The sequence below is a fragment of the Carettochelys insculpta genome, chromosome 7 (genome assembly GCF_033958435.1).
Source record: "Carettochelys insculpta isolate YL-2023 chromosome 7, ASM3395843v1, whole genome shotgun sequence".
NCBI lineage: Eukaryota > Metazoa > Chordata > Testudines > Carettochelyidae > Carettochelys > Carettochelys insculpta.
The window spans coordinates 60917005-60944980 of record NC_134143.1 but is presented as its reverse complement, the minus strand read 5'-3'; the positions used below and the strand labels follow the sequence as shown (position 1 = coordinate 60944980).

General features: G+C 42.8%; 1 protein-coding gene across 1 annotated transcript; it reads left to right on the top strand.

Annotated features, from left to right (window-relative positions):
• On the top strand, nucleotides 1–27968 carry LOC142015885 (inactive pancreatic lipase-related protein 1-like). Its single transcript, XM_074999807.1, has 12 exons — nucleotides 1–49; nucleotides 660–814; nucleotides 5761–5886; nucleotides 10111–10245; nucleotides 11659–11767; nucleotides 13765–13884; nucleotides 14147–14266; nucleotides 16269–16387; nucleotides 17649–17778; nucleotides 21041–21152; nucleotides 26285–26452; nucleotides 27837–27968. Exons 1-12 carry the CDS (start codon nucleotides 1–3, stop codon nucleotides 27898–27900), a joined length of 1407 nt encoding a protein of 468 aa, XP_074855908.1. The 3' UTR covers nucleotides 27901–27968.
• The last annotated feature ends 8 nt before the right edge of the window (nucleotides 27969–27976 follow it).

Genomic DNA, 27976 nt, shown 5'->3' with positions numbered 1-27976 from the left:
ATGCTTGGAATTTGGATTCTTGCAGTTTTCCTGCTTGGGACAGCCAAAGGTGAGGCATGGGATTTATGTCAATTTCAGTACAGCATTTCTATACTGATCGCAATCATCTTCTTTAGTATGTATTTTGCTCTACGTGATGAAGTTGTGTGTGTGATGTTTGAGTTTGCAGCTCATTTGTAAAGCAGGTGAGAAGTATGGGTTGCAATCCCCTCAGGTAGTCGCAGCCTGGTGTAAAAAACAGGAAGTATGGGGAAACTGCTTTCCCCAGAGAATGTTGGTACCTTGTTCTTCTCCACTGGGCCACTAGGTACCTACTTTCTTCCTTGTGCATCCAGACAGACAATAGGTGATCAAAGCCTGCCGGGGGCTGGGAGAGAGAAATACTCCCTGCTGAATGCTGGCCCTTCTTGTAGGGCTATGCAGAAGTGGGTATGGCCATTCTCTTCTTGCAACCTTGGGGTGGATTGTGGCCTGGGGGCAGAAATTGCTGCGCTCTGCCAAGAGTAACGCCTGGGGAGTAATGCACTTGTAGTGGGCCGGTGTTCAGAAAGCACCGGAGAGGCCACTGGAGGAAAAATACTACCGGGACAGAGTGCCGCAAGTAGACCTATCACATATTTGTTCATTCACCCCCTAATAACTTGATCTCTGTGCTACAGGAGGGGAAGTTTGCTTTGAAAGGCTCGGATGCTTCACAGATGATATACCATGGGCTGGAACACTAGAAAGACCACTGGCAAAGTTACCTTGGAGTCCAGAAACAATAAACACCCGCTTCCTTCTTTACACAAAACAAAATCCTAACAACTTTGAGGTAAGATCTATTGCTATTTAAATATTATGAGAAACAGGTACAAGCAGAAGACAAACATCACCTTTTAGTGCTCCTACTGTTCCCAAGGCCAGCGAGATAAATGGCCGACTCTGCAAAGTAGTCAGGAGGCAGCATTTTCCAGCCTCTCAGAAATTCCCTGTCCTTCCTGCCATGGGTTTCATTAAGTCTCAAGGGACAGAATTCTCATTGGAGGGTGTGACAAGTGATTCCCTGAACTGAATCAGTAAATATTTTACCAACCCAAGAGGAAAAAAAAAAAGTAAAAAAACCAGAGAAAAAGCTCTCCCTCCCCCGTAAGGAGCACAAAAGTCACCCCAGACATACTTTACATTTTTTCCTGTACATAATGAGGAATATCAAAACAAAAAAGCAGTCCCGTAGCACTTTAAAGACTAACAAAATAATTTATTAGGTGATGAGCTTTTGTGGGACAGACCCACTTCTTCAGACCATAGCCATACCAGAACAGACTCAATATTTAAGGCACAGAGAACCTAAACTAGTAATCAAGGTTGACAAATCAGAAAACTATTATCAAGGTGAGCAAATCACAGAGTAGAGGGGCAGAAGCGGGGGAGTCAAGAATCAGATTAAGCCAAGTGTGCAAAAGGGCCCCTATAATGACCTAAAATATTCCCATCCCAGTTCACACCACGTGTTAACGTGTCGAATTTGAATATAAAAGAGAGTTCAGCAGCCTCTCTTTCCACAGGCCATTTCTACACAGGCCAGTTCCTTTGGAAGTGGCATGCTAATACACGGAGTGAAAGATGCCGATGAGGCACGGATGCAAATTCCCCATGCCTCATTAGCATAACATCACGAAAATTTTGGGAAGAAGTGGCTTCTGGAAGCCCCCCCACCCCCCCAGGGCCGCGCTTCTACACGGCGTTTTGGAGTCTGGAAGAACGGTCTTCCAGACTCCGTATCACATGACGTTATGCTAATGAGGCACAGGTAATTTGCACTCACGCCTCATATTTTGAAATATTAGCATATTTCACTCCATGTATTAGCATGTCACTTCTGAAGGAACTGGCCTGTGTAGAAATGGCCAAAAGTGTTGTGAAAATTCCTCTTTAGTAAGACACACACTTTCAGGTCATTAACAGAATGGCCCACTTCATTAAAGTGGTGGCTGACTGGTTTGTGGATCAGGAGTGTTTTTATGTCTGTTTTATGCCCATTAATTCTACGTCTAAGAGAGTTACAAGTCTGTCCAATAAGCATCTGGGCATTGTTGGCACATGACGGCATATGTAATTTTAGTTGAGGAACATGAGAAAGTGCCCGTGATTCTGTGAATAACCTGGTTAGGTTCAAAACAAAAAGCAGTCAAGTAGCACTTTAAAGACTAGCAAAATGGTTTATTAGGTGAGCTTTCGTGGGACAGACCCACTTCTTCAGACCATAGCCAGACCAGAACAGACTCAATATTTAAGGCACAGAGAACCAAAAACAGTAAGCAAGGAGGGCAAATCAGAAAAAGATAATCAAGGTGAGCAAATCAGAGAGTGGAGGGGAGGTCAAGAATTAGACTGAGCCAACTATGCAGACAAGCCCCTATAGTGGCTCAGAAAGTTCCCATCATGATTTAAACCATGTGTTAATGTGCTGAATTTGAAAATAAAAGCCAGCTCGGCTGTTTCTCTTTCCAAAAAGGTGCGATAATTCCTTTTCAGTAACACACATACCTTTAGGTCATTGACAGAATGCCCCATTCCATTAAAATGTTGACTAACTGGTTTGTGGATTTGGAGTGTTTTGATGTCTGTTTTGTGCCCGTTGACCCTTTGTCTAAGGGAGTTAGAAGTCTGTTCAATATACAGAGCATCTGGGCATTGCTGGCACATGATGGCATATATGATGTTAGTAGAGGAGCATGAGAAAGTGCCCGTGATTCTGTGAGTAACCTGGTTAGGTCCAGTGATGGTATTTCCAGAGAAGATATGTGGACAAAGCTGGCACCGGGCTTTGTTGCAGGGAAAGGTTCCAGGACTGGTATTCCTGGGGTATAGACTGTGGCAGTTAGTGAGGATCCTCATGAGGTTGGGAGGTTATCTGTGGTAGAGAACAGGCATGTCACCCAGGGCCTTCTGGAGTGCGGCATCCTGATTAAGGATAGGTTGTAGGTCCTTAATAATTTGTTGCAGTGGTCTGAGTTGGGGGCTGTAGGTGATGACCAGTGGTGTTCTGTTCTTGGCTTTTTTGGATCGACCTTGGAGTAGCTGGTCTCTGGGTATTCGTCGGGCCCTGTTGATTTGTTTTTTTACTTCTCCTGGTGGGTAATTCAGGTTTATGAATATTTGGTAAAGATCTTGTAGTTTTTGGTCTCTGACAGTTGGATCAGAGCAAATGCGATTGTACCTAAGAGCTTGACTGTAAACAATGGTTCTAGTCACGTGTGCAGGATGGAAACTAGAAAGGTGTAGATAAGTATAGCGATCAGTAGGTTTTCGGTACAGTGTGGTACTGATCAGGCCATCCTTGATTAGTACTGTAGTGTCTAGGAAATGTCTCTCTTGCACGTTGTAATCGAGGCATACGTTGATGGTGAGGTCTGGCTACAGTCTGAAGAAGTGGATCTGTCCCACGAAAGCTCACCTAATAAACCATTTTGCTAGTCTTTAAAGTGCTACTTGACTGCCTTTTGTTTTGATAGTGTATAGACTAGCACGGCTTCCTCTCTGTTACTGGTTAGGTTCAGTGATGGTATCTCCAGAACAGATATGTGGACAATGCTGGCAACAGGCTTTGTTGCAAGGAAAAGTTCCAGGACTAGTGTTCCTGTGGTATAGACTGTGGCTGTAGATGAGAATCCTCATAAGGTTGGGAGGTTGTCTGCAGGGGAGAACAGGCCTGTCACCTAGGGCCTTCTGCAGTGTGGCATCCTGATTAAGGATAGGTTGTAGGTTTTTAATAATGCGTTGCAGGGGTTTGAGTTGGGGGCTGTAGGTAATGACCAGAGGTGTTCTGCTCTTGGCTTTTAGGGGCCTGTCTTACAGTAGCTGGTCTCTGGGTATTTGTCTGGCCCCGTCAATTTTTTTTCCTCCCCCCGGTGGGTAACTCAGGTTTATGAATATTTGGTAAAGATCTTGTAGTTTTCCCGATTATTTCCAATTTGGGGAAAATTTATACCTCCAGATTAGTGGAACTGCTATGGGCACCTGCATGGCCCCACAATATGCTAATATATTTATGGCTGACCTGGAACAATGATTCCTCAGCTCTCGTCCCCTATTGCCCCTCCTGTACTTACGATACATCGATGATATCTTTATGATTTGGACCCATGGTCTAGAGACTCTAGAAGAATTCCACAGAGACTTTAACAGTCTGCACGCCACCATCAACTTATGCCTCAACTACTCCACGCGAGATACACACTTCCTGGGCACTACAGTACAAATCAAGGATTGACTGATCTGTACCACACCCTACCGGAAACCCACCGATCACTATACTTACCAAACATGCTACTAAGCTTCCATCCTGCACACACAACTAGATCCATTATTTACAGTTAAGCCCTTAGGGACAATCACATTTGTTCTGATCCCACTGACAGAGACCAAAAACTATAAGATCTTTACCAAATATTCATAAACCTGAATTACCCACCAGGAGAAATAAAAAAAAAAATTGACAGGGCCAGACGAATACCCAGAGACCAGCTACTCCAAGATAGGCCCCAAAAAGCCAAGAACAGAATACCACTGGTCATTACCTACAGCCCCCAACTCAAACCACTGCAACACATTATTAAAGACCTGCAACCTACCCTTAATCAGGATGCCACACTGCAGAAGGCCCTAGGCGACAGGCCTGTTCTCTCCTACAGACAACCTCCCAATCTTATGAGGGTTCTTACCTACAACCACAGTCTATACTGCAGGAACACCAGTCCTGGAACTTTTCCTTGCAACAAAGCCTGTTGCCAACATTGTCCATACATCTATTCCGGAGATACCATCACTGGACCTAACCAGGTCATTCACAGAATCACAGGCACATTCTCATGTTCCTCAACTAACATTATATATGCCATTATGTGCCAACAATGCCCAGATGCTTTGTATATTGGACAGACTTAAAACTCTTGGACAAAGAATTAATGGGCATAAAACAGACATAAAAACACTCCTGATCCACAAACCAGTCAGCCACCACTTTAATGAAGTGGGCCATTCTGTTAATGACCTGAAAGTGTGTGTCTTACTAAAGAGGAATTTTCACAACACTTTGGAAAGAGAGGCTTCTGAACTCTCTTTTATATTCAAATTCGACACATTAACACCTGGTTTGAACAGGGATGGGAATTTTTTTAGGTAATTATAGAGGCTTTTTTGCATACTTGGCTTAATCTAATTCTGACTCCCCCTGCCCCTCTACTCTCTGATTTTCTCACCTTGATAATATTTTTCTGATTTGTCAACCCTGATTACTATTTTTGGTTCTCTGTGCCTTAAATATTGAGTCTGTTCTGGTATGGCTATGATCTGAAGAGGTGGGTCTGTCCTATGAAAGCTTATCACCTAATAAATTATTTTCTTAGTCTTTAAAGTGCTACTGGACTGCTTTTTTGTTTTGATAGTATATAGACTAGCACGGTTTTCTGTCTGGTACTATTCATAATGAGTAATGTTAATGAAATCTATAGTACTAGAAATAGTTTGGTAAGACATGGAAAGGATACAATTAAGATGAAATTCTGTTTTCACTCTGAAATCAATGGTAAAATGCCTTAATTCCTATCCTGCAAACATATATGGACTGAATGTCACATATGTAAAATTAAGTGTATGTGTAATGCTTGCAGGATCTGGAATAACATTAACAGTTTTGTTTTTTCTTCACGTGGCTATTTTGATAAATGTTTAAACTATTTCTTATAAATAGCTTATTATTTTTAATATCTACAACAGGAGATCACTGCAATAACTCCATCAACAATCAGTTACTCAAATTTTGATTCAAGCAAAATGACCCGTTTTATTACCCATGGATTTATAGACCAAGGAGAGGAAAACTGGCTGTCAGATATGTGCAGGGTATGGTATTATCTGGATATTCTGTCATTCTCAATTCACTTGATTCACATGTATGAAGCTATTGCTATATTCATTTTCTCTATGTCCAGCGTTTGTTTGGTTTTTTTGAGAAAAGGTGCCAGAACTCAAGCCCCAAACTGTCCCACCTCCCATGCCCAGACTTAGACCTCCGCAGCCCTAAACCACCCCCCCGAGGCAAACCCTACCCTCCTCCGCAGCTCCAAACTGCCCTCATGCTTAACTCAGCAGCTAAATTGAGAAGACAGTGTTGGAAGACACATTCGTATCTGCCATCTGCAGTTATTCACTTTTACCTAATGAATTTTTCAGAGAATCGGTTCATTATTTGTATCATTTCCCCTCCAACAAACAGAGCACCAAAGCCTGAGAACAAACACCTCGAACAAGAGGCAAAGTTTCATTGTAAGAGCAGCACTCAGCACATTATTGTGTAAACCTGCTGGACCCAGAAGACTGCCATATTACCCTCAGTGTCATAGGTCACACTCAGGCTCACAATTACAATGAGGTGCTGAGTTGCTGCTCTCACAGCTCCTGGGGTGTGGCCCCAAACCACCCCCATGCTTCCCGTGCCCCCCCCAATCCCAAACTGTCCTCAGGCTTCACACACACACACACCCCATGTGGCACCAAACTGTCCCCAGGCTTAAACCCCTACTCCTGCATTGCCCCATACTGCCCCCAGGCTTAATACCCCCCATGTGACCCCAAACTGGCCCCTCAACCCAGGAGTCACTTGCCTTGCACAGGAACTCCACATGCTACTGCTCCTTTGCCAGCCTGATTTTGTATTTACTGCAGCTGCGTGGCTCCCTGCTGTCCCCACCACGCTGAAAGAATAGGACTCAATTTAATTGGTTTAATGGCCAGATCCCTCCTGCCAGCCATTAAACCAATTAAATCAAGTGCTTGTCTTTTAGCGCGGCAGGCAGGGTAGGGAGCTGCAAATGGCTCCTTAAAGTGCCACATGTGGCTCAGAGCTAGCCAGCTTCCAAATGACAGTGCTGGGGAAAAACGGTGGCAGAACCAGTTCCACTGCATTCCACCAGAAAAAAAAAAAAACCTGTCTATGTCTAACCAGTGCATAGTGTGCCATCTGGGCTGACAGGAAGAGGAAAATCATCTATGCCTATCTTCATATAAAATATTGTTCATTTGAAACCTGTTCAGTTCTAGTGCCACCTCCAGGAAAAATGTTCAGACAGTCAAAGCGTTTATACAGATGTAAATGGTGACAGTATTTGATCCAACCAATGTTTTCCCCTCTTGTGGTGTGGAAGAAAATACAGTAAAATGCAACTTAGGAGGTAAGGAGATTCCAGAATTTGATAAATGGGGAGAGGTCAAACTTGTTGCTTCCCAGTTCTACTGATAACAAGCTGTATTAAGATGCCAGGGTATGCAAAAGCTCTAAGGGTGGAAGGCTCCCCAAGCAGAAATTGGATGGCCAAAAATAACGAATTGAGTCATGGCAGCTGCAGAGATTGCATGGCCAGGGATAGGGCCAAGTGCTCCTAATGTTCCTGTTCCAACCATTTGCCCCTCTGATGCATTTAATTCATCTTCAGAACTATCTGGTTTTTAACATTTATTGAAATTTTCTTTTGTCTGTGAATGAGCATTTGCAGTCAGCATGGCTGTGATGGGCCGAGCTGCACAATTTATTCCTTTGCCTTGGACCAGTAGGAAATTCTAGGGAAGCCTGGACCACTATATTTGAAAAATCACATCCTTGTCTGCATTCCAAAAGTTTATTTATTACTTGGCACTTAAGCCTAATATTTAAAAAAAATATATTTTATTTTGGTCTATGTGAAGATGCTGTTCCGACTGGTTATAAATATTCCTATTCTTTAGGAATTAGGAATTCTTTAGAGGCATTATTACCCACTCCAATTTTTAAAACTAAAACATGCAATACCCTGGGAGAGCAGATTTGTCTGGTAAAACTCTGCTTCTTCATCTTCGTAATGCACCAACTGTGACCCACCCGCATAAATGGATGGGAGAAATGATGGGGCAAGCAGTGAATGGGGCAAAGTCCCAGTGGCAAGCAAAGAAGACACCTGCCAAGGGGCAATGGTCTGAGAGTCCCTGGCACTCAGTCAACTGGGGGAGAAGGGTGCTGATTTGCCAGCATTCCCCAACTACCTGGATAGGGCCCTTTGTATGAGACATGTGGACCTTTTTAGCAGTAAAATGTTGCTTCTTCATCTTTTTGTTAACAAAAGAGGCCTCTAATTGGCAGCTCTGCACATAATCATCCTTTCGCAGCTTAGAAAGCAGCAGCAGCAGCAGCAGAAACACAAATCCAGGGCTTCTCTAACCTTCTCACTGTGCACAATCCTCCTTCTCTCTCCAGCTTCCATCCTCTGCTCCCATTACTAGGTCTTCTATATGACCTCAGTTTCCAGTTCTCCAAAAAGATTAGTGGTCCACTGATCACAATTTCAGACCCACTGTGATGTACAGCCAGATTCTGCCATCCTTACTCACAGCAAGAAGTGCTTTACTGGCAAGTAGTTCCCTTGTTTTTGTTGGTATAAGCGACACATAACCCAGAGCTTAACACAGTACAAAGTATATCACAGCTGCTAAAACAGATGTCTTTAGCAAACCATTCCACAGGCCACAGAATCACAGGGCTGGAAGGGACCTCAGGAGGTCATTTAGTCCAGCCCCGTGTTTCAAGCAGGATCAACCCCCCCTAAGTTATCCCAGCCAGGACCTTGTCCAGCCGGGACTTAAAAACCTCAAGGGATGGAGAATCCACCACCTCTCTAGGCAACGCATTCCAATGCTTCACCACTCTCCTGGGGAAGTAGTTTTTCCTAATATCTAACCTACACCTCTCCCTCTTCAACTTCTGACCATTACTCCTTGTTCTGCCATCTGACACCACTGAGAACAATTTCTCACCCTCCTTTTTAGAGCTCCCCTTCAGGAAGTTGAAGGCTGCTATTAAATCACCTCTAAGTCTTCTCTTCTGTAAATTAAACAAGCCCAAATCCCTCAGCCTATCCTCATAGGTCTTGTGCTCCAGACCCTTAATCATTTTTGTTGCCCTTCCCTGAACCTGCTCCAGCAAATCCACATCCTTTTTATACTGGGGGGCCCAAAACTGGACACAATATTCCACATGTGGCCTCACCAGTGCCAAATAAAGAGGAATAAGTACTTCTCTAGATCTGCTCGAAATGCTCCTCCTAATGCACCCTAGTATGCCATTAGCCATCTCAGCTACAAGGGCACACTGTTTACTCATATCCAGCCTTTCATCCACCTTAACCTCTAGGTCTCTTTCCATCGTACTGTTGCTGAGCCAGTCGGTCCCCAGTCTGTAACAATGCTTGGGATTATTCTGCCCCAGGTGCAGGACTCTACACTTCTCCTTATTGAGCCACATCAGATTTCTTTTGGCCCAGTCCTCCCATTTATCCAGATACCTCTGGATTCTCTCTCTACCCTCCAACAAATCTACCTCTGCCCCCAGTTGCATGTCATCCGCAAACTTGCTCAGGGTGCAATCCAGTCCCTCATCCAGGTCATTAATAAAGATGTTGACTAAAACCGGCCCCAGAACCGAGCCTTGCGGCACTCTGCTTGAAACAGACCGCCATCCAGATATCGAGCCATTGACCACTACCCATTGAGCCTGACCATCAAGCCAGCTTTCTATCCATCTTATAGTCCAAGGATCCATTCCATATTTTCTTAACTTATGGACAAGAATGTTGTGGGAGACCATATCAAAAGCCTTGCTGAAGTCAAGGTATATCACATCAGAGAAAGGTCAGGGAAAGAAAAGAAAAACCTAACACCTGTGTGGATACTAAATCACAACCATATACTTGAAGTCAATTAAAATGGCAGCAGAAACTTATCCAGTCTCTTGAAAATATAAATCCCTGTATTTTATAAATAAAGTTCATATACAAGCTTATAATTATCCTACATTTTAATTATTATGACAAAATATTAGCTTCTATCTGATATTTTAAAGACTGTTTCTCTGCATTATTTAGATAAAGAATCAAGACATGAGCACATCCTTGGTGTATTGTGGGGCTGAACTTGAAAAACTGTACAGGGAGGGAATCCATATGGCTTTTACGTCTTTCTGTGTTCTTTAACCAATCAGGGAGATGAGCCAGCAGCTGATAATGTTTTCTTCTATTCTCTCTAAATATGTATTTGCACCAGAGGATGTTTGAAGTGGAAGATGTGAACTGTATCTGCATAGACTGGAGCAGTGGGTCAAGATGCTCATATACCCAGGCAGCAAATAATATCCGTGTTGTGGGTGCTGAAATAGCTTATTTTATAAATGTACTTATGGTAAGAGATCATCTTTTCATTACAAAAGAGTGATAGTCATAGAGCTGCAGGAAGTTATTCTAATCTAAACAGATAATCACAATGAGTTTTCATGAAGCCAGCAAAAGACTCCTCCCGGTAAATACTGTTCTCCCTCTGCTAGACTTTAAAGTCCTGTCACCTCCCTTAGAATACATAGAGTTTAAATATTTTTATTCCGCAATTACTTTTATGTACTCTTGTGGATGTGAACGGTTAGGTAGTCTTAAAGACATAACACCACAGCAAATTACCCTCTCTCAGCAATAAATGCTCTAATACCCATCATAAGGGATTACTAGGCAAAATGCCACAGCAACCAGATATCAGATAGCAAAAAACCACCACCTAGGAGGAGAGGGCAGGGCCCTCTCCTGAACTCAGGAAGAGGAATGAGTGCTTGGGGACAGGAGGGATCTTCCTAGCTGCCCCATGGCAGGGAGATAGTTTGATTACAGACCCACATCCTAAAAGCCAGATGTTAATATAATACAAATCATATAGCACCAGAGAAGGAGCTGTGTTAGTCTATATACCATCAAAACAAAAAAAGGAGTCAAGTAGCACTTTAAAGACTAACTAAAATTATTTTGTTAGTCTTTAAAATGCTACTTGACTGCCTTTTTGTTCATATAGCTCCATGGTGCATTATGTTGACACAATTTTACACCAGATGAGGTACTGATGGGGGAGGGCACTTTCAAAGGCCCAAAAGGCCTTTACAGGTCTAACTCCAGTTGTGAGCCAGCGTGAACTAGGCGCCAAACTTCCATTTTTGAAAATCTCTCTTTCTGTCCTTAAAGCTAATGACTTAGATCTTGCAAATAGGCACGAGCAAAGCTATGAGAAAAGAGATTTAATATTTTCTGAACTAGTTGGCCTGTGGCTAGTGTAAATATTGGGGGGCTGATGGACTATGGCTTTGCAGCCTATGTTGTAAATTATATCTGTGGAAAATGCAAATGGAAACAGAAGAATTGTATTTAACACATTGTACTGGTGCTAACTCCACAATTACTTGCTGTATCAGACCTTAGCAGAATATTGGCGACCTCCATCAGAATGGCCATGATTTTTTCCCCTTGATATACATGAGTCATCTCAAACAATGTCAACAGGGTACCAAATACATTTCTGTTCTCTGTGTGGCACGAAATAAGGAGGAGTCTGGCTGGTGGATCAGCGACTCATACGTGTGCAGAAGTTGCTGAGGGGTTAGTAACATCAAGAAGCCATAGTAGCAGCTACTGAATGGGTTCTGTTACTGACCCTGTCCTCTCTTCAAGTCCATGAACCTTTGCTCTGCACAGCCCATTTCTGCCTTTAGTTGTAAGCTATCGCTTCTAGCTAGGCTGCATATTGATTTTGTTTTCTTATAATTGGTGTTTTCCTCAGGAACAATATGGATACCCTCCCTCCAAAGTCCATATAATCGGCCACAGCCTTGGAGCACATGCTGCAGGAGAGGCAGCAAGAAGGAGGCCAGGCATCGGAAGAATAACAGGTAAGTTAAATTAATGAATTACAACTCAGTCTATAACAATGAAGAGTTTGAAGAAGGCAGTGTTAAAAAAAAAAAAAAGTAACATTAAGGTTTATTTACTAAAACCACCACAGTATCTGACTAAAAGAAAACTATGTAGTGTCATGAATTTGGTTAGGTGGACCTGCACGTGTATGAATGTGCATGCACACCACTGCCCCCTACTGGACGGAATCAAAACTATACAACTGTATCATAACCTTATATTGCTAATAGCCAAATTGTGCCCTGGTCCAATAATGCAATCCCACCCTCGGGAGATCTCCATCTGTGTAATGCCTTCCTAAGGATCTCTTTTCGGTGGTGTTTCCCTAACCTCAATTATTCAGAGGGGTATATGCCCCCTGTAGAACATCCCTGGGATCTTCTTATGTCAGGGATGAATTAGGACGACGTGTTGTTGGCAGGAGATGGCTAGCTACACAGAGGAGTGACCTGCCTAAGCATGCCATCCCTAAGATAAGGTTGCCCTCTGCTCCATACAGCAAGTAATCTTCTGTCACCCGTGCTCCGAGGATGGTCTCAGGGAGCATGGACTATCCTGGCTTGGTAGACTGATTTAACACCTTGACACCGTGATACACTGTGTGCCACTAAGGCCGCTCACTGCAAATGCACATCAAATCGAGATTCATTTGACAGATTTTCCCTGAGGTCGTTTTAATGGGTCTGAATTTTTCCCAAAGCATTCACCCATTATGACAATGCAGCCTTTATGTGGCTATTCTCAGTTTTTCAATCTTGGCAGTTTTTGCCTGGCCATTCCTTTCCATTCCATTCCATTTCCTTTCCTGGCCATTTATCTAGCTTGTGGTGATGGTGCAGCAGCACATCTGGTATTTCAGATCGCCCAGCCAAGTGTGCTGTAGTGCTGTGCGCTCACAGTACTGAGCAGAGTTAATTGTTTGGTGTCATGGTTTTGCTGTCTAATGTAAGTTCCAGAAGAGAACTGATTGAAAATGATATAGCAAAACAGAATGTTGAAATGTCAGATGCAACCCTTTAATCTCCCTGCTTTGCTAGGCCTCCTCGAGCCCTTCATATCTTGGTCATGTAAAGTTTCATTTGTGTTCATTTTCCAGCAAATATTTTTAGTTCCATTTCTTAAATTAAAAAAAAAGAAACAAAAAGAAACAAAAATGGGCAGTGAAACTGACCATACCAATTGTTTCAGAGCTTTGTCCTGCAAGTTTGCTGAGCACTCTGGCCCCAGTCCAGCCAACTATTTGAGCGTGTATTTAACTTAAGAGATGCGAGTGGTCCTATTGGTCTCAAAGGTACTACTCCAGTGCTTAAAGTTAAGTATATGCTACAGAGTTTTGTTGAAGTATGTACAGAGTCCTTAACATCTTGCAGGATCAGGCACTTATGACCTATTAAGGTATTAGGTCAAATCCTAAGCCCCCTGTCCCATAAGCCCCTGGGATGCACCATGCCTGAACTGCAGTAGAAATGCCACAGTTCTGTTTTTCAGAGGATAATAAGCAGCTTAACAGCCTGCGTTGCAGTGGTTAGAATTGAAATATAGACAACATTTACAGGGCCTGATAGTAAACTGGCATTAACTGGTATAATTCCATTGGCTTCGATGGAGTTGCCAATCTACACCAGCTGGAGGTCTGTCCCCCAGCATTTGTCAGAGTTGTGGTTAGGTATTTTACTGCCCAGGCAGCACACACATTTGCACATTCTGCCATTTTTTTCCATGCACACAGTTTTGCATCCTCGGCTGTTGCCCTGCACACCGTTCCTTAGTCACAGCCTTGGTATTTACCACTGAGAGACAGGTCATACAGTATATTTGCTAGCAACTAATTCTGAAGTGAATAAAACTAGGTAGCCTCCATAGGCTCATCTTCTATGATATATGGTAGTATACCTTTATTAGTGTATAGCAATATCTATATTTATATACACATTAATACACACACATTTAATTGTGCATATATTTCTTTAAGGCCTGGATCCTGCTGAGCCTTATTTTCAAGGTACTCCAGTTGAAGTCAGACTGGATAAGACTCAAGCAGCCTTTGTTGATATTATTCACACTGATTCAGCTCCCATGATTCCATACCTAGGTAAGTTTGCAGCTGCAGTGTATTATTTCTAGTGTGTCCTGCGGTAAGACCTAAACATCCCAGTCACAAAATGTGACCCCGTTGTGCTAAGTGCTCTACAAACACAGGAAAAAACAAAATAAACACCCAGAGTCAAAAAAGGCTACTCCTTGCCCAAAGAGCTCACCATCGAAAACCATACAGTGTTATATAGAGCTACTGTCAAGAAATACACAACAGTATTTTAATTAAAATGTGCTTACCCTTCTTACAAACATTGCAGGTTTTGGAATGAGCGAGGCTATAGGACATCTCGATTTTTATCCAAATGGAGGAGATCAAATGCCAGGATGTCAGAAGAATCCTCTTTCACAGATTGTTGACATTGATGGCATCTGGGAAGGTAAATATGCTAATCAGATGATGACTTCCATTGAGGGTCAACCTTAAAATGCATTGACTTAACATACCAGCAGTCTTATTTCAACTATTTTAGATTACTTTCTTTATGCATGCCAAACACTACAGCCACACACAACAGTGAAACTGATAGTATGGCCCAAATGTATAGTCAGGGACAGTCAAGCAGAGTGATTAAAGAATGAGTAGCATGAGGGCTTTGTTTTGTGAAAAATACAATGTCATTGAGGTTTGGATTTTTCACCATCAATCATCCCAAAGTATCTGCACTGTCAAGCTGTGGATATCAGTACCAGGTCTGGGGCAAGGAGCAATAACAACAGCTCCTTGTGCCTTTCCAGATGTGTTTGAGCACCATGGGTCAGCAAAGGCCCAGATCCCCCCAGCCTTGTTCCTTCAATGATACTGGCTGGCCCACTATTCAAACTACCCAGCTGTGGATCTAACAGAGCAATATTAACTTGAGTTCACCGTGAATAGCCCATCACGCTGCCAAATTACAGGAACTAACTTTTAAATGATTGTTCCAGTTTACCTTACGCTGTTCCTGGTAACCCCACAATAGAAACAAACATTCACTAATTTGCCTATGTCACCTGTAACTGCTGCCAGCTAGATAATCAGATAAACCACACCTACTCAAACTGTGCCAGAAAGTTTAGCTCTGGAGCAATATAATTAATCTCTTTCACATAGCAACCTGACAGACGCACTGTCTAGGGGAGGAACAACAACTTTCACATCGATGTCACCCATAAGGTCGCTAGCTTCAATTGTTTCATTATCAATAGCAGATAAATTCAAGTGTGTTTCTGTTCCGTAACTACTTGTTCGCAGTTTGGGTTTCATTGGAAGAATATAGTTTTTTGTTTCTTTTACTAGGCAATTGGAAAGAATTTGGCATAAGACAGATAATGCACATTCATATTTGTTCCTTATTTTGTACATGCCAAATAAATGCTATTATTGTTAAGAATATGTATATAATACAATGCATTGACTTGGAACTTGACAGAACAAAAATAAAACACATAACTTGTCCCCCCAAAAGCTTGAAATCTCAGACCCCAAAACTGCCAAGGAAATCTGCAAGCACAAACCTCTTCTTTTTCATATTGAAAAAATATGACAAACAGAACAAACATAATAAGCAAACCACAGCTATGGCAGATACTTATCTTCTCTCCCTCAATAAAACCTTCAAAAATTGAGAGATTTTTTCCCCTAGCTCATCATTACGAACACCTCAAGTTTTATGAGTCTAAGACTCTCTTCTTTGCAATTACTGGCCTATTTCTGCAGACTTTACTCACAAATTCTTGCCTGTGTAAGCACTGCAAGATCAAGCTTTCTATTAATAATGATGAACAAAAACTGCTTTCACATAATTACCACTTTTACCCTGAACATTCAAGGAATTTTAGTACAAAATAACATATATAAAATAATAACATGCTGCTCCTCTTTTCTACCCCCAAATGAGCTGGTGGCCAGATCCTCAGGCTACAAAAATAAACATTACCGCAGAAATTTCAGTCTTAGAGGGCTTAATACTGAACACACTGCATTTTTGCTTCCTTTTATATAATGGGAAAGTGAGCTGTTTCCTTACAGAGACCTTTTATTCATATTGGTGAGCATTCATGCAATTAATTACACAATGGGGGGGGCAACTACTCATGTAAGCATTCACCAACATGAACAAGGCTTGCACAATACAATCCCATATTTGTTATGTATCTGCCTTTTACACATTCTGTGCTTCACACAGTTCCCAAAGCATAAAAAATGTCACTGAAGAAACAATTCTTAAACTGCTGCTCAGGTGCTGCCCAGAATTGTGACAATGTAATGAGGGAGTTATAAATCATTCAGAAGACCTGATCAGTTCAACACCATTCCAATCCGAATATTTTACAGATAAGAAAAAAACAACTGGTAGATTTGCAGTCCATATGGTATTTAATAGGAGTTTCTTCCCACAGGAACCCGTGACTTTGTTGCTTGTAATCATTTGCGAAGCTACAAGTATTATTCTGAGAGCATCATCTCTCCTGGTGGCTTTCTAGGATACTCCTGTGCTTCATATGACATTTTTGAGACAGTAAGTCATTCTCACATCTCAGGAGCTGAATCAATTTCAAAATGAGTGGCTGTTACCTATACGCTTGCATGCAGTAGAAACAGGACCTAGCGGGCTTCAGCCACTTTGTCCTGCATGCGTGCAAGCATAAGGGGAAAGGAGGAGTGTGCTTCAGCACTGGGGGAGGAGGGAAATGAGGCACAGAAAGGATTTTATAGCCCTCTATCTTGTCCCCCCAACCCCAGCATCCTCTTTTCTAACCTGAGAAGTCCCAGTTTTTTTAGTCATGTCAGATGGTACCTGTTCCAAACCCTTTATCATTTTTGTTGCCTTTTCTGAATCTTTTACAATGCCAACGTATCTATTTTGAGATGGAGGCAACCACATCTGCAGGCAGTATTCAAGATGTGGGTGTACCATGAGTTTCTATAGAAGCAAAAAGATATTATCTGTACTGTTCTCTGTCCCCTTCTCAATGATTACCTAATAGCCTTGGAGAACAAATGCAGATGGGCTGTAGCCCAAAGCTCTATTCCATAGCTCCATGTATGGCCTAACTCCGTTAGCCAACACTATAGCAAGCTCATCAACCTAGCTACATAGCCTAACCTTCACTAGAAGGTACCAGAGCTCTACACAAAAGGAGTAAATAACAATATGTCTGAGCACTTACAGAAACTTGAACTTCATCAAAACCACTCATCAGATGAACCAGGAAGAGCCTTAGCCCCATCTACTACCCCCATTCTAAAGCAGTGAGTTTAAGAGGGAACTTATCAAACTGGACAGACCCCCTCCTAGCAAACAATAAACTGATAATGAAGTACAAAGACATTCATGTCTCCAAATCCTTGACATGACAGGCAGAGCCCTTCCTCCTGCTGCTGTCTCTAGAGAAAGCTCACTTCAAACTGAGCGCAGCTTTAGAGAGTAGGCCCACACACCTGTCTCAGCATCAGATTTCTGCACCACTCCTGACCAAGCAGGGCTATCCTTAGCAGGGCTGCTAGAAGATACTGCCTGGAATCAGCTGGATTGTATTGTTGGATGTGAAATTCAATGACTGGGAAGGTTTGGAGGGAATAGGTTCATTTGCATACATTTTCCTTGTGGGGAAAAGGGAGAGAGTGCATGTGTGCAAATGGAACTGTTCTATAGTGTGCTACTGCAGAGATAGAGAAACAATTACATTTTTTAAGTTTCTGTTCCTAAATGATTTTTTTTTTTTTTTGCTGTCTCAGTGGGATAGACCCTCATTAACAGGCACATGTATTTTGATTAGGCAAATTGCTTCCCATGCCCTGCAGGCGGATGTCCTCCGATGGGTCACTATGCAGATAAGTTTAAGGACAGCGTTCATTCAGGGATCCAGAAGCTTTATCTGAACACTGGTGATTCCAAGAATTTTGCTCGTAAGTTCCAGCTTTCTTACTTGCTTCTGCTAACATGTGAGCACCAACATAATATAAAACTATTTCCCTCTTGCTTTAAATTAGTTTTAATAAATGAAGGACCTTGCTGCGGTGGTGGATCAGATTTAGCAGGTCTCTTGATATCATGCTCCTTCTCCTCACCATGATACAGGAATTATAAAGGTCATCAAATGAAATTAACAGACAGCAGGTTTAAAACAAACAAAACAGAGTATTTCTTCATACGGTGTGGAACTCCTTCCCAGAGATATGGCAATGGTCAAGACCATAACAGGTGAGATGGGGAAAAGCCAGATAATTACCAGAAAGTAACTGAAGACAGATATATTACCACTAGGCTGAACAAACCCCTGTTGCTATACCAACCAAACAGCAGTTAGTTCAGGTCAATTAAGACACCTGGGGTCAATTAGGAACCTCCTAAAACTCTGTTGAAGCAGTTAGGTTAATTAAAATGCTTGAAGGTAAGTTAGAATCTTCTGCACCCAGTTGATACAGTTAGGTTTGAGTGAAACACCTGGAGCCAATCAAGGACTGTTTTAAATTGGCTAAAACCCACCCCTTTAGCCAGGCTAGTGGTGTAACTCCTTTTTTGTCCTCCTTGGGAGTAGGCAGCACTCAATTGAGTGTCGGGGTGCCTGAGAGGTTTAATGTTAAAGGAGATCCTGAATGTCCTAGGGGTGATATTGGATAGTTAGGAATCCCCTTTCCACCCCTGATTTCTAAAGCTCTGTAAAATGGCAGTGCATCCACCTGGCTGGCCCCTGTACACACTTAAAGGGGTGCCTTGGGAGCTTCCAGGAAACTTATTTCAGTTATTATCTGGATTTAGCTCCCAAACTTTATAAATAGGATATGTCTAATGGACCACGTAAGAAGTAACACACACATTTACTTAACAACCTAAGGAGACAGGGTTACAGACTAAACATGAATGAAATCAATTAACAATATACACAGAAATAAATGAAACATAACTGGCAGGTACACTGTCCTCAGTTCTCCCACCCGAGGGTGTACGCTCTTTAATTATCAAAGTTCTGGTTACTTGCTTGTAGTGGCATGCATCTGGTGTTCACTCGCTTGCAGACAGCTTGGTCAGGGTTCTGTGTGGCAAAGCAACCAACTGAACAGGGCCTCTGACCTGGAGCTGGCCTCTGCAGCACTCTAACACACACAGATCGAGTTCCTTTCCTGCAGGGTCTCTCATCAGCAGGCTGCAGTTTCTAGCTGGGAGACAACTTCACCCTTGCCTGGAAGCAGTCTGTTCAAACAACAACAGACCACCATCTTCTTTAGTACAGCCTGGCCAAAAACCCCTGTTCTGTCCCAAAGCCTCCTGGGAGTTGTAGTCTCTAGAGCCAGGTTGCCACACACAGCAACAGCTACAGGCTCACACATACAGAGGAGCCTATACCAGGATGTGTCTCAGGAGAGCAGGCACTGTGGGGAGGTGGTCAGGCAAGCCTCCTGACTGAGTAGGGGTGCACCAGGAACAGCTGACCCAGCTGAGCCCCACCCCCACCCCTTGCTCCTGGTCCTGCAGTGGCCACTGTGCTCACTGCCATCAGGTATCAGTAGGGAGCCCTGCTGGTATGGTGATGGCAGGCAGGAAAAGCCCTGACTGGGAAACAGCATGCTTGGGCTCCAGAAGTCCAAGGGAAGTAAATCCCTACTACAGAGGGAGAAACTGAGACAAGAAATCTGTTGCCTCCATATCGAGAGTGGCCACTAATGAATGAGAGATTTTTTTCTTCCCTTTCCCCCCAGCTTTGCCAATGATGAGAGTGGTAACTCAGACTACTGCTTTACCAAATTGCAGGGCTTAGACTGAGAACTGTAGAGAGCCACTGAGGTGAGAAATTAGACCAGGATTTGTGATTTTCCCACAATGGGGAGAGATCATACTACCTCCCTCCCTTTCGCCAGAAGCACATGACCAGTTTTGTGATATTAAGAATTTAATCCCTCAGGGTCCAAAAAAATACGTATATAAATTCCTGGAGGATAGTCTGTCAATGGCTGTAGCCAGGTGTCCCTCGCGTCTGTTTGCCAGAAGCTGGGAATGAGTGACAGTGAACTCATAACTTGGCGATGACCTGTTCAGTTCATTCCCTTTGAGGCAACAGGCATTGGCCACTGTCAAAAGAGAGGATATTGAGTGAGATGGAACTTTGATCTGACCTGGTATGACTGCTTGTATATTCTTATGCCCCCTTCTCTCCCTGTCTTCCCAGCACCAACCCCAGAAAGCCCCCACCACTACTCCGTCGGCATAGTTTGATTTCTATATTTGGAGGCACAGCTCCAGTCTGACCAATGGAGCTGCTTGTTGGGATGCAAATTCCATGCTTGCCCAAGGTTTGGGAAGGGGGAACTGAGGGATGTCCCCTAGCCCTTCTCAAAATATGCACATGCATAACTCCTTCCCTTATGCTGGGGGTGAGAATGAAGTTGGAGTTGGAGGCAGCACCACCACCTTTCCCAGTTGGAAGTCCACAGAAAAGCCCTGTGGGTAAAATACAGCTCAATGGTTTGAGCAGTAGCCTGCTAAACCTAGGTTTGCAAACTCAATCCTGGAGCAGACCATTTGGATTCTGGGGCAAAAATATATATATATATATATCAGGGATGGTGCTTGGTCCTGTCAACAGGGCAGAGGATGGGACTTGATGACCTCCCCAGGTCCCTTCCAGCTCTGTGTGATGTGTATCTCCTCTGCTATCAGACACTTTAAATCCTCTTTGCTCTGCACAGGGACAAGAAAATCCAGTCAATGCTCTTCACTGTTCTTTACAACACCCTCAAATTATAAATAGATACTTTCCTTGTCAATATGCCATGCAATATGTTCCTTCTATCATGTTATGGATAATTTTCCACAAATGAACACAAAATCCACAAATTTCCTCTGCCTATATCTTTTTGTAGTCATTCACACTGTGCAAACTGGGAATAAAATGCTACAAGCAGGGTGAGTGGAGAATTCTGATTTGCTAAAGTTTTCCACTCATTTTGTGCAGTGGTAAAGGACTGCACAGTGTGCAAAGCAGTGTCAAATGAGGCTCCTGATATTCTCCTATAAAAATATACTATTCTATTCTCATTGCTGCAGTCTGGCCAGGAGGTAATCATATTTTTCATTTGTTTTGCCCTGAAACATCAGAGTACTCTTTGAAAATCAAAACTGGGCATAATGCATTTGTGTCTACATTGGTAATTCATTTTTTCTGCTGTGTAGGTTGGAGATATAAAGTATCTGTGGAATTATCTGGAAAGAGTAAAGTGAGTGGGTATGTAAATATTGCCCTGTACGGAACTGGAGGAAACACCAGGCAATATCAAATTGTTAAGTAAGTTCAGTATTATGATGGAAAATTAACTTCTCTTAGCTTTTTATTTTAATGATTGTCAATTGATGATTCATTTTATTCCATAGGGCAAATTCTGCTTTCACCTACAGAGGTGTAAATCCACATTAACTGTATTGAGTCTGGATTTATATCAGAAGAAGAATTAGAATTTAGCTCTGCTTTGATAAGTGTAAGGATACAGGAATCTGGGACCAGTTCAGGGGTGAGCAATTTGCAAGGATTAGCCCCTGTTGGGCCATGAGATGTTTTATTTACCTGCACATCTGCAGGTATGGCTACCCGCAGCTCCTGCTGGACAGTTTGCCATTCCCAGCCAATGAGAGCATCAAGAAGTGATGTTCCTGTCTGCACTGCATCCTGCAGGTCCCATTAGTTGGCAATGGTGAACTGTGGCTAACAGGAGCTACAAGCCCCTGTGCCTGCAGATACACAGGTAAATAAAGTGTATGGAGGCCCATGGAGGCAAACGCTCATGAACCACGTCCAGTCTGTGGGCTGCTTATTGCTCACCTCAGGCAAGGTCCTGATCTCACACCCTGTAACTTAGCTAAATATAAAAATTATACTATTTGGTTACACTCATGTAGCACTGACCCATTTCCTTCTGCATGTTTGTAAAATGTTGTGTCTATTCATGGTGCTGTTGTAGGCCATTCTACCAGCTCTACTTATAATTAAGATTGCCTGACACTTTCTTTCACAAAACCCTATTTTCATGTGCTCATAACGATGCAAACCTTTTAGTATTCATGCTAAAATTTTCTATGTTGGATAGTCTGCCATGCACAGACAGACGCGGAGGCAGATATTATGTGTCTTCAAAGTGATTCAAGTGTTTCTGAGAAAGACATTGAGGAAAAATACAGCAGTTTGCCCATGTTAAAAAAAAAAAATCTCTCAATTATTTTGCTAAGATGTTTTCATGCTTGCGTGCTTTAGAGCAGGCACTTTAAACTTGCTAGTGGGATCATCCTGGTGTCAGGAATGTGCCTTTTGCCTTCTCTGTAAAAATTCACCCACGTTTGACCAAGTTATAAGCCTATGAATAATCTTAGCTTGCATGTGATTTGTAAGGGCCTGTTATATAGAGTTAGGTATTAAATTCTCCATAGAGCCCATCTGCACTGAATATGCTGCAGCACTTCACAGCTGCTATCTGCAACCAGACTGTGCGTACAGCATCCCAACAAATTTATCCCATGGCACCAAGCATACAGAAAGACTTTCCCTGCAGATGTTGCTCTAGGCAGTCAGGGGCCACTGTGATACCAAGCACTGGAACTTTGAGATTAGGGACACTATGGCCATGGCCACACTAGCCCCTCCTTTCGGAAGGGCTATGGTAACGTGGCACTTTGGAATATGCTAATGAGGCACGTCCATGAATATGCAGCACCTCATTAGCATAATGGCAGCTGTGCAGGCTTTGAAACTGCCAGTTTCGAAACGCACAGTGCCCATGGAGCGAGGGGTCTTTCAAAATGACTACCCTGATTTCGAAAGCCCCTTCTTCCTAAGACCAGATAAGAAGGGGCTTTCAAAATCAGAGGGTCCATTTTGAAAGACCCCTGGCTTCACGGGCAGTGTGCATTTTGAAATCAGCGGTTTTGAAGCCTATGTGGCCGCCATTATGCTAATGAGTTATTATGCTAATGAGGTGTTGCATATTCATGACACACCTAGTTAGCATATTCTGAAGTCCCACGTTACCATAGCCCTTCCAAAAGGAAGGGCTGGTGTGGCCACGGCCCATGTGTTGTACCCTCAATGCTCCCCTACACCAGGCATTAAGGAAGAGGAGGAGGATATGGCTTGATGTGAATTCAGAGAGGTGAGGTGGTGCAAGGAACTGGGAGAGAACAGGACTAAGTGAAAGAAAGAACTGTTGGAGCCAAAGTCCTGGTATTGGGGGTAGGAAGGGAAGCAAAAGAAGAGGAAGCAGGAATCAGGGGGTGGAGGCTGGGCAGGAGGGTATGGTGGGAGAGGAACAGAGGATGGATAGTATGTTATCAAGTAATTTAATATGCGGCTGAGTAATTTGAGGGTATCAGGCATATACACTAAAAGGCCATATTAAAGATGCATGGGCATCCATAATACGGTATTTTTCCTAACGTATGAGTGCTTGACTTGGGAACATTAACTATGTGCTTTTAACCTTTTTTATGTAATTATGTATAAACTGAACTGTATGCTACTAAAGACCTTAGCATTAGCAAGCTGGGCTCTTTAATAGAGACTAAACTCCCCTTGACCTTGAAGTTGTACATATTCCAATCCCCAGGAAATTCAGTGGGGACTAGACGCTTTGCTCCCTTCGGGTCTTTTGAAAATCCCAGCTTTAAAGCGCGTTGAACAAAGCTATTCATTGCCAAGCACTGTAGTTTTCTGATGCAACTGGACTTTGCTTTGAATTTATGAGTTAACAGTTCTTGTAATTTTTCTGCGATATGTTAGTGGTGGATTGCAATCTATTCGGCTTGGTTAGTAATATATTATGCTGCCATGGAAGTTTGGAGGGGAAGTAGGTTTAATGGTGTTAGCCGGTGACCGGGTAATGTGCGGTGAGGTACCAACTATGCCTTTGTTACCATTCAAGTCTTTAACTGCTAGAGCGCAGGGCTCCTTTGCAGCAGGCAGCCTGGGCCAGACTGACAGATACCCCAGGGTCCTAAACACCCAAGTCTTTAACTGCTAGAGCAGGGAGCTCCGTCGCAGCAGGCAGCCAAGATTGACTGACGGGTGCCCCAATGGTAGCACTAAGAGCCTTTCCACACCTGAGACTTCAACTGCTAGGACACACTGTCCTGTCGCAGCGGGCAACCAGGATTGGCTGCCGGGCGCCCCAGGAGTCTGCCCCATGGAGGCGGCACGACTCTACGCTAGGCTCTTTGCACTCTCACCTACGGCCAGGCGGTGGTAACCAAACGGTTAAAGTTCTTTTCATTGTGCCGGCTGTGTTGCAATGACAGAGAGTAACAGCAGTCAGGCTTAGATCTTAATTAGTTACAAGTTTATTGAGCTACAGTTATAAGTATGCGGTTACAAAAGGCTATTGTCTACTTCTTTATGCTAGCAGAGTACAGGTGTTAACAGGTTACATTACAATTCAATACCACGACATCTTAATGCACCAGCATCTATCTATAGAGCTCTAATTCTTTAACTGTGCGCACCAAAAGGAGACCTTAATGAGGGTACATCTTACTCTCCTTAATATGGGTATATCTTACCCACCTTGCATCTCTCGATACCAGCGTAGCCAAGCCAGGATCGGTCACTCAATTCCGCGGAAAGACGAATATGAGGTTGGGCGTTCCCAGTTGCGGATCTCGGGAGGCAATCACCTGACCCGACCAGCAGGTAGTTGGTGAAGATGCACTCAGAGTCAGAGTGCTGCTGGGCCCATCTTTATACCCCTTGGGTCACATATCCTCTTTCTTATCTGTGGTGCCAGATCGTACTGGTCTGTCTGTTGTGACGCCAGTTTTTACAAGGGCAATTCTTACTTAATTTGCACTTGTAAGACAGGAGATAAGCAATTTTGGGAGTATAGGACATTCTTTTGCAAGGGCAGAGATTTCCCTTCTGGCATGGCTGTGTGGGTGCATCAAATCCATCAATGCCAGCTGGGGTAATTTCCTGAGGCCCCCTTATTGACAGTTGGCCTGTTAGCCTTTTATCTGTACTTTCTGTTTCTCAGGGTCACGATGAGCCAGCACATCTGGGCCTCTGTGGGAGACATCAAAGACTGTGCTGTCAGCAGCTGTTCTGTGCCCTGTGTGCTTGTGAGGCACCTCAGGAGCGGCAGCAAGCTGGCTTGTAAGGGGGAGATCTTTGTCCGGCTACAAATGGCAAGATATTTTAGATGATTGTCATTGTAAATTATATTCAACTAGATAGGATTTAGACTCAGAAGGGATGCTAACAGAAGGCACAGTTCTGAGACAAAGCATTACCAAGTAAATTCTGCTTGATGGGCAACCCCATCCACACACTTTGCATCTCTCTTTGCATCCTTTCCCCATGCCCACTTCCATACATTCACTGTGCCTGGAACTGCCTTCCTAACAGCATTCACCATGTCACTGCCCTCTTCTCCTTTAAATCCCTTCTCAACCCCCTTCTTTAATGAATCCTTTGTGCAAGTAAATTGAACTACTCTGGATTTATGCCACTATAGGTGAGAGCAGAATTTGACCCCTTATCTCCACAGGGAGAAAAGACGTGGTGTGCTGAAAGCAGTCAGAGAAGAGTTGCAGAACAGGCTACCACTGTGTTCTGATCCCAGAGCTCACTGGGGCAGCTCTCCCTTCTCTGCCTGACATTTTCAGACTTGGCCTTAGTTATCTTGGGTCCTGTGCCTTCAGGGCCCTGCACTCCAATTGATTTCAGCAGACACTATCCACCTGCTGGGCCCCGCTGTCAGCATGCTGCCTTGAGCCCCGTGCAACAGTTGGGCCCTGCTATGCTGAAGCTAGACATCTTCCAGGAATGCCTGTTGCATTTTAGCATTCAAGTAGATTTTTTTCTTCTTGCTAGATCCCCTTCCTTTCCCTGCAAGGCTCTCTTGCATCACCAATCCAATCATATCAGAGACTCAGGGAAAACCTGGGTGTCTCCTCACTTTGAATTTATACACCTACATTTTGTCGCACATACAGCACCATGTCTGTCCTTTTGCAATTGAACGAAAGGTAAAACAAGTCTAACGTGCAAAACTTGGCCAAGACCTGGCCTACACTTCTGAATTAAACTATGCTACAGTGATGCCTCTGGGAACTGTATTGTAACTGAGTCCTCAGGAACACTGTATTTTAATATAGGTGAGGCACTGTAGAATGTGGGCATACCAGGCAAACATCCCTTTGGTCAGCAGGTAAGCTATTCAGACGAATATTGATTTCACATGAGGATGGGACGATTTAATTTACAATCTTTAATATAATATGAACATTTATATCACATTGAGGTAAGCTGGACAATAGTTCCTGTTTGACAAGCTGAAGACCACATTCGTTATCAACATGCTACTATAGCTACTCAAACATTTGTCTTGTATTGGTAATTAATATTAAACTTTATCTGTTTATATCCTTTTTCTCCTAAAGGGGAACCCTCAGACCAGGTGATACATATACCAGCTTCATTGATGTTGAAATTAATGCTGGGACACTTACTAAAATTAAATTTCTTTGGAACAACAATGTCCTAAACCCAACTCTACCCACACTGGGAGCAGCAAAGGTCACAGTACAAGTTGGAGAAAATGGAAATGTGTATGTATATTTATTCTGAAAATCTCAAACTATTTAAGATTACAAAGTGAGCATGACATATGATGGTAACAATGATTGCACACAAATAGCTATTTAAAGCATTAAAAAAATCAAGAGGAAAAGTTTTAATTTCCTTTCCCTGAAGATACTGAGGTAGCTTACTGGTACAGTCAATATTTCTGTTACATATTGTCAAGAAAAAATTATAAACACCTCAGTGTTTGGCTTCAACAAGAAGGGTTGGGGTTGTTTGTTTGTTTGTTTGTTTGTTTGTTTGTTTGTTTTATTCGTTGGTTTTGTGTTTTTTTTAAATAACACTCTGTGCTTTGGGTAGGAAAGATTAACTGTGACTTGATAATCACCACAGCTCTTTGCAAGTTGCCAGACATCAGGATATTGGGTTTTGCAAGTTATGATTATCATTGTTTAAACTTACACTGGAGGGTCTGATCCACCAAAGTCCATAGGAATTTTTCACTGATTTTAATGGATGTTGGATCAGGCTCTGGAAGAGGTGATGATAATATATCTTCAGTTCTCACAGACAGACCTAATAGTTATAAATTGTACTTTAAAGGCCCGATCCAAAGCCTGGGGAATTCCTCTGAAATATTCTCATTGACGTCAATGGATTTTGGATCAGGCCTTACAACTGTAAACTGGAGAAACAGTGTACAGCATGACAGTTACTGACTGGAAGGTGCTTTGTAATTCTTTTAAAACAGGATGTTTTCAATCAGTTATCTACCAGTGGCGGCGTATTACATTTTCTGCACTCCTGAACAAAGACACAATGAAGGGGGAGATACATTAAATGGGTCATAGATATAATTAAAATCACATAGCTAAAATCCCTTCTCTTGAAACAGAAATGTGGGAAGTGATTTGCTTGAAATAGAGAGGGGGGATCTCAGGAGGAACAAAATGTTCACAGCATCATGAACTATGGTAAAGCAGAGCATGCAAGTCCACTTCTGATTTTTGCATTCAACAGATCAATATGCTGATGGATGATGTCCCCATCAGCTATTCTATATATTCATGTCTTGGCATGCATCAAGCAATCACCATCTCTCTTGTGCTGGTACCATGCAAATTCAATAGGAAAGGGATAAAACTGAAGGAATAAAGCCAAAAAAGAGAGGCCAACCAGTCATGATGAATAGAGTCCTTTGGTGTTTTAGTAGGAAATAATATTTCACGATTAGCAACACAAAGCATTTGCTTGTTCTTTTGTGCCAATGTAACAATATTCTACTATAGCTTTGTCAAAAACCAAATTAGGCTGGCTTATTCTATTCCAAAGCCACTGGCACAATTACAAAAAAATAAATGAAACTGTAGACAACTAAAAGCATTTTATATATATATTTTTTCTCCACAGGTTTAATTTTTGTGGAAGCGAAACTGTGCGAGAGGATGTTCTGCAAACCCTTCTATCTTGCTAATAACATACAAACATAGGAACAGAGAGGGAGCTGTGTTAGTCTGTTTTGTTTTGTTAATATGCAAACATGTCAGCAC